Genomic DNA, 7,301 nt, shown 5'->3' with positions numbered 1-7,301 from the left:
GCAAATTAAATATTAAAAGTTCTTAAATAAAAGATTAGGACAATCAACAGATCACTCATTTGTCTTTTTATAATTTGACATTTTGAAATATTTCGGAGCTTTTGTATCCGTCCATTCTTTACAAGTGTAAAGAACAGCAGCCAGATTCACATGATATCAAATAGAGAAAAACGCAAAAATAGAAATACAAGGTTTTTGTGCGACAGTGATGTTATTATAAGAGCAATGTCTGAATACAGCCCTGACTACATAAAGACAGCACTTCATTTAATCTGAAATCTGCATCTCTACCTGTACGGCAGCCGATTTATTCCAGGCATTTCATCAAACAGAGCTGAGTGAGCTGAATCTGCAGACTATGAATGACATCAAGTCCCAGCAGCAGTGTGAAAGACTAGTGGAGAGCCGGCCGAGACATGAGGGCTGTGATTGGCTGTGGAGGTTATTTCACCATAGTGATTTCTGAATGCTCTCAAAGTTCAGATATTACTACTGTGGTTAAATCTGAATAATAACATTTATATTATAATTATTATCATCATTTATCTGCATTATTTGAGCAGCTGATTTAGAGCAGCTGTCATTTCTGCAAATAAATAAATAAATAAATAAATATAAATGCTCTAAATATAAATATTTTTATTTGGAGTTCAGGGGAAATGTTGTCCATGGTTTATAAAATAATACACAAATGTTCATTTCTCTAAACACACTGCCTATAAACAGTAAAAGCAGAGATACTGATACTGATGGTGGTCTCTTCATTGTTTCTGGAGCTGTATGTATATACACAGGCTACATATACATATCACCACTGTCCAATGAAAACCATGTATCTCCATTTTTATGTGTTTTTAGTTTTTTTCCATGGTTTGAACCTGGTAGCTGTTCTGTACACAGTGTAGATAATTATATGTGAATGGACCAATAGAAATGCTCTAAATTAGTTTGAATAAACTCGTATCTTTTACATTGAATTCCATTCAAAGTTAAGAGCATTTTTGCCTTCTCCTGGAAAGTCACAATTTAGGAGATACATGGTTTTCATTAGACAGTGATGATTCATGGCAGATGCTCTTATTTGAAAAGCTTTGAAATAATTATATTTAATTATATTTAAAAATAATTTTATTTAAATAGTAAAATATCAACACCTGGACTTCCATAAATCAGTACTACTTTTAAAATTAAATTAATTTTTAATGTTTAATGTTACATTTTAATGTTTTAATGTCTTGTTTTTCAAGAATATTGAATAAAAATGTAATATTTATTTAATATTTCACGTTTTTTTTTCTCCCTGAAGAGTTTGTCTGGACATTACAGGCCACATGGCATCTGGTTCGCATTCGCCTGGAAATGGACCACGAGTTTGACCAGCCCGTGTGCAAAAAGAAGAAGCTTTGGGAGACGGTGGCTGAGAGAGTGACCGTCCGGTTGAGAGAGGAGGGCTACCAGGACGTCGCAGTGAAGGCTTTCGAGTGTGACCTCAAGTGGAGAAACATGCTGGCAACCTACCGGAAGAACACCGAACGGGCCAAGAGGCTCGGACCCCACAGCGTCCACTGGGAGTTCTTTAAGACCATGCACGAAGTTCTGGGCCGGAGCTACGAGGAGATCGAGGCCCAGCGCAGAGCCAAGCTGAGCTGCACCAAAGTGGGCAAGGCCATGGCCAGTAAACGCTACACACCCATATTACCCACCCCTACTCTAACAGCAACAGCGGCCCCTCCCAGCAGACCCCCGCAGGACGTCCTCCAGCTGTACCTGGAGCTGCAGGAGAGGAAGCTGAACATGTGGGCTCAGCAGAAGGCTCTGGAGGAGAGGAAGATCGAGGCCATTAATAACCTGGCCAGGGCCATCAGCAGCCTGGCCCAGGACGGCACAGCACAGGTGTCCAGAGAGCCTGCGGTCTCTGACCCACTGTCCTCACTTTCGTCTCAACCATAGGAATCTGATTAAGTACCCACTCACTGCTTCAGTGCGTCTCACTTTCTCACACAGACAATAACCACCACAGCCCAGACTTATCTGTTTGGACTTTTCTGATTATAAAAATAACCTGATATTTTGGTTTTGGTGAAAACAGAGGAAAATCCCGGACTGTCCAGGGAAGAACTGTCCACATGAGAAGTTTGTAGGTATGCAGAACCCCATTAAAACTCCATTAAAACTCCATTAAACCCCATTAAAACTCCATTAAACCCCTGCTTTCATTCTTTTTTTGTTTTCAAAAGATGAGTTTCTGGAGTCCGGTCTTTTCAGTAGTGTATTAATGCAGAGTTCTGGGGTCCCGATGTATATAACAGCATTATATACTAACTGGGAACAGGGTTCTTACAACCCCACCCTGTCTTAGCTTGAGACTAGTGTTGCACCGATATGATACTGTGATATGATACTGTCCCGGACGAGCCCAGCTTTGGGGCAGTGGTGGCTCAGCGGTTAGAGCGTCGGGCTGTTGATAACAGGGTTGTGGGTTCGATTCCCGGGCTCGGCAAGCTGCCACTGTTGGGCCCTTGAGCAAGGCCCTTTACCCTCTCTCTGGCTGCCCACCGCTCTGGGTGTGTGAACTCACTGCCCCTAGTTTACTAGTGTGTGTGTTCACTACCACAGATGGGTTAAATGGGGAGGACACATTTCGCAGTACAGTGACAAATACCTGCACCTTTACTGTATCTGTATCTGCACAGATACGGGCACTTACACATGAAGCTTACTGATGCCGTACTTTTCTTTTATTAACATAGAAAATTTTGCTTTGTGACTTTATGAAACCAAACTTTTAATCAACCAGTAAACAGCCGGTCTTAAATAGTTATCACCATTAAACACTAAGACTTTTAATGCAACTTTTAGCACTTTTTCTTTCCATGTGTGTTTTTCTGGTTCTAAAATCAAAAGTTTACGAGTTTAAGCAGCTTGTTTTAAAGCCACGTACTGAAGTTTAGTATATTTTTATGTAGAGACGTGTTCTTGTAATGAAATGTAAATTTTTTAAACACCAAATAAAAGCCGTTTGGTCGAGCTTAGCAAGATTACGCTTCCCTACTTGCTTCCTGCATTGTGGCGATTTTTCATCGTTTCATAGCTCTGAAACTTTTCAGACGTGCCGTTACTCGACCAGTACATGCTGCTCTTTTTAAGGAGCATCAGAATTTATAGCCGTCTATCGAGTATTTAAATCAGAGCTGGTATCGGTATCGGTATCGGTACTTGGTATCGGCAGATACTTGAACATCTGGTATCAGTATCGGAGGAAAAAGTGGAATCGGAGCATCCCTACTTGACACTATAGATGACTGGTAAGGTGAGATATGTGGTTTCTAAAACAGCTTGCTCAACCCCTATCAGCAAGGCTTGCCACCATATATGAGGGGTCTCACCTTAATCCGAAGTCTGTCTTCTCGGTACGTTGCGTTTTTAGAAGAACTCTATAGTCATTGGATTACGTAAGGAGCGTCAGGTACACACTTTGGCTTATGCACCCTTCATGAGAGACACTCTATGATATCTTTTTCTAACAATTTATTTAAGTACTCATTATTCTAGGACTGGGGCGGCTCTTTGATGCAATCACAGTCATTAATTACGTAAATACAGTGTTTTGCATAACGTGCAGTGCTGCGTCGCGCCCACTGAAAGCACAGGCTGTGACTGAAATGGCTCCCTGTTTATTTGATTTTAGGGCACTTTTGAGAAAGTCGGCTATTTTTTAGGGCTCTACAATCTCCCACAGTGCACTCATCATTTACAGTAAACATCACAGCAGATTCACCCACTCTAAACCAGTTATTACACACCAGTAGACCAACAACCACAGATGCCAGTCGAGAGTGTGGACCACTACACACACACATACACACACACACACACAGGAAGTGATTAGACTGCAGTGTTGTAAAGGAGCTGGGAGCTGATTGGCCAGACTGGATTATCAGATATTAAACACTATAAAACAGTCGTTTTAAGAAAAGTCTCGACTGAACTTAATCAGTCAGTCCAGAAAGTCTGATTATAGAAACTGAGACTGAAAATAAAGGGATTTACTGAACCCATTAATCAGCAGCTCGTCTGATCTTAACTATGGGGCTGGATTGTTATTTATATACAGACAAAGAGATCGGATCAGATCAGTGTTGGCTGCTACTCGGCATTAAGAGACTCAGATCGGATCAGATCGGTGTCGGCTGATACTCTGCATTAAGAGACTCAGATCGGATCAGATCAGTATCGGCTGATACTCTGCATTAAGAGACTCAGATCGGATCAGATCGGAGTCGGCTGATACTCTGCATTAAGAGACTCAGATCGGATCAGATCAGTGTCGGCTGATACTCTGCATTAAGAGACTCAGATCGGATCAGATCGGAGTCGGCTGATACTCTGCATTAAGAGACTCAGATCGGATCAGATCAGTATCGGCTGATACTCTGCATTAAGAGACTCAGATCGGATCAGATCGGAGTCGGCTGATACTCTGCATTAAGAGACTCAGATCGGATCAGATCAGTATCGGCTGATACTCTGCATTAAGAGACTCAGATCGGATCAGATCAGAGTCGGCTGATATTTGGCATTAAGAGACTCAGATCGGATCAGATCAGTGTTGGCTGCTACTCGGCATTAAGAGACTCAGATCGGATCAGATCGGTGTCGGCTGATACTCTGCATTAAGAGACTCAGATCGGATCAGATCAGTATCGGCTGATACTCTGCATTAAGAGACTCAGATCGGATCAGATCGGAGTCGGCTGATACTCTGCATTAAGAGACTCAGATCGGATCAGATCGGTGTCGGCTGATACTCTGCATTAAGAGACTCAGATCGGATCAGATCGGAGTCGGCTGATACTCTGCATTAAGAGACTCAGATCGGATCAGATCAGTGTCGGCTGATACTCTGCATTAAGAGACTCAGATCGGATCAGATCGGTGTCGGCTGATACTCGGCATTAAGAGACTCAGATCGGATCAGATCGGTGTCGGCTGATACTCTGCATTAAGAGACTCAGATCGGATCAGATCAGTATCGGCTGATACTCGGCATTAAGAGACTCAGATCGGAGTCGGCTGATATTTGGCATTAAGAGACTCAGATCGGATCAGATCGGTGTCGGCTGATACTCGGCATTAAGAGACTCAGATCGGATCAGATCAGAGTCGGCTGATATTTGGCATTAAGAGACTCAGATCGGATCAGATCGGTGACGGCTGATACTCGACTTTAAGAGACTCAGATCAGAGTCGGCTGATACTCGGCATTAAGAGACTCAGATCGGATCAGATCAGTATCGGCTGATACTCGGCATTAAGAGACTCAGATCGGATCAGATCGGTGTCGGCTGATACTCGGCATTAAGAGACTTAGATCGGATCAGACCGGTGTCGGCTGATATTTGGCATTAAGAGACTCAGATCGGATCAGATCGGAGTCGGCTGATACTCGGCATTAAGAGACTCAGATCGGATCAGATCGTAGTCGGCTGATATTTGGCATTAAGAGACTCAGATCGGATCAGATCGGTGTCGGCTGATACTCGGCATTAAGAGACTCAGATCGGATCAGATCAGTATCAGCTGATACTCGGCATTAAGAGACTCAGATCGGATCAGATCGGTGTCGGCTGATACTCGGCATTAAGAGACTTAGATCGGATCAGACCGGTGTCGGCTGATATTTGGCATTAAGAGACTCAGATCGGATCAGATCGGAGTCGGCTGATACTCGGCATTAAGAGACTCAGATCGGATCAGATCGTAGTCGGCTGATATTTGGCATTAAGAGACTCAGATCGGATCAGATCGGTGTCGGCTGATACTCGGCATTAAGAGACTCAGATCGGATCAGATCAGAGTCGGCTGATATTTGGCATTAAGAGACTCAGATCGGATCAGATCGGTGACAGCTGATACTCGGCATTAAGAGACTCAGATCAGAGTCAGCTGATACTCGGCATTAAGAGACTCAGATCGGATCAGATCAGTATCGGCTGATACTCGGCATTAAGAGACTCAGATCGGATCGGATCGGTGTCGGCTGATACTCTGCATTAAGAGACTCAGATCGGATCAGATCGGAGTCGGCTGATACTCTGCATTAAGAGACTCAGATCGGATCAGATCGGTGTCGGCTGATACTCTGCATTAAGAGACTCAGATCGGATCAGATCGGTGTCGGCTGATACTCGGCATTAAGAGACTCAGATCGGATCAGATCGGTGTCGGCTGATACTCTGCATTAAGAGACTCAGATCGGATCAGATCAGTATCGGCTGATACTCGGCATTAAGAGACTCAGATCGGAGTCGGCTGATATTTGGCATTAAGAGACTCAGATCGGATCAGATCGGTGACGGCTGATACTCGACTTTAAGAGACTCAGATCAGAGTCGGCTGATACTCGGCATTAAGAGACTCAGATCGGATCAGATCGGTGTCGGCTGATACTCGGCATTAAGAGACTTAGATCGGATCAGACCGGTGTCGGCTGATATTTGGCATTAAGAGACTCAGATCGGATCAGATCGGAGTCGGCTGATACTCGGCATTAAGAGACTCAGATCGGATCAGATCGGAGTCGGCTGATATTTGGCATTAAGAGACTCAGATCGGATCAGATCGGTGTCGGCTGATACTCGGCATTAAGAGACTCAGATCGGATCAGATCAGTATCAGCTGATACTCGGCATTAAGAGACTCAGATCGGATCAGATCGGTGTCGGCTGATACTCGGCATTAAGAGACTTAGATCGGATCAGACCGGTGTCGGCTGATATTTGGCATTAAGAGACTCAGATCGGATCAGATCGGAGTCGGCTGATACTCGGCATTAAGAGACTCAGATCGGATCAGATCGTAGTCGGCTGATATTTGGCATTAAGAGACTCAGATCGGATCAGATCAGTGTCGGCTGATACTCGGCATTAAGAGACTCAGATCGGATCAGATCGGTGTCGGCTGATACTCGGCATTAAGAGACTCAGATCGGATCAGAACGGTATCGGCTGATACTCGGCATTAAGAGACTCAGATCGGATCAGATCGATGTCAGCTAATACTCAGCCTTAAGAGACTCAGATCAGATCCGGGCCAAAATAACCTGATCAGGACGTCTCTAGTTGGGATCACTGTGCATTTTTACACCCCACCTCATCAGCTGACCGGTCAGCCAGTGGAGCCCCTGCATCCACAGCACTTTTGGGGTTTCTGTAAATCTGTAAAGCTCTGGATGCGCAGATTAGGAACAGTGTCGGCTTATGTTCAGGTAGTTTTCCGCTTTACAGCGCTCCCCAGTGGAC

General features: G+C 44.2%; 1 protein-coding gene across 1 annotated transcript in view; it reads left to right on the top strand.

Annotated features, from left to right (window-relative positions):
• The window catches only part of LOC140574111 (uncharacterized), a 4,767-nt gene extending 1,744 nt beyond the window's left edge, over nucleotides 1-3,023 (top strand). Inside the window, exon 2 of the mRNA XM_072693827.1 lies at nucleotides 1,307-3,023. Within this exon, the coding sequence (XP_072549928.1) occupies nucleotides 1,307-1,950 (644 nt within the window). The 3' untranslated portion in view covers nucleotides 1,951-3,023. The remainder of the gene's footprint in view (nucleotides 1-1,306) is intronic.
• The last annotated feature ends 4,278 nt before the right edge of the window (nucleotides 3,024-7,301 follow it).

This window comes from Salminus brasiliensis, chromosome 12, assembly GCF_030463535.1.
Source record: "Salminus brasiliensis chromosome 12, fSalBra1.hap2, whole genome shotgun sequence".
Taxonomy (NCBI): Eukaryota; Metazoa; Chordata; class Actinopteri; order Characiformes; family Bryconidae; genus Salminus; species Salminus brasiliensis.
The sequence above is the reverse complement of the archived record's forward strand: the minus strand, read 5'-3'. Positions and strand labels throughout refer to the sequence as shown.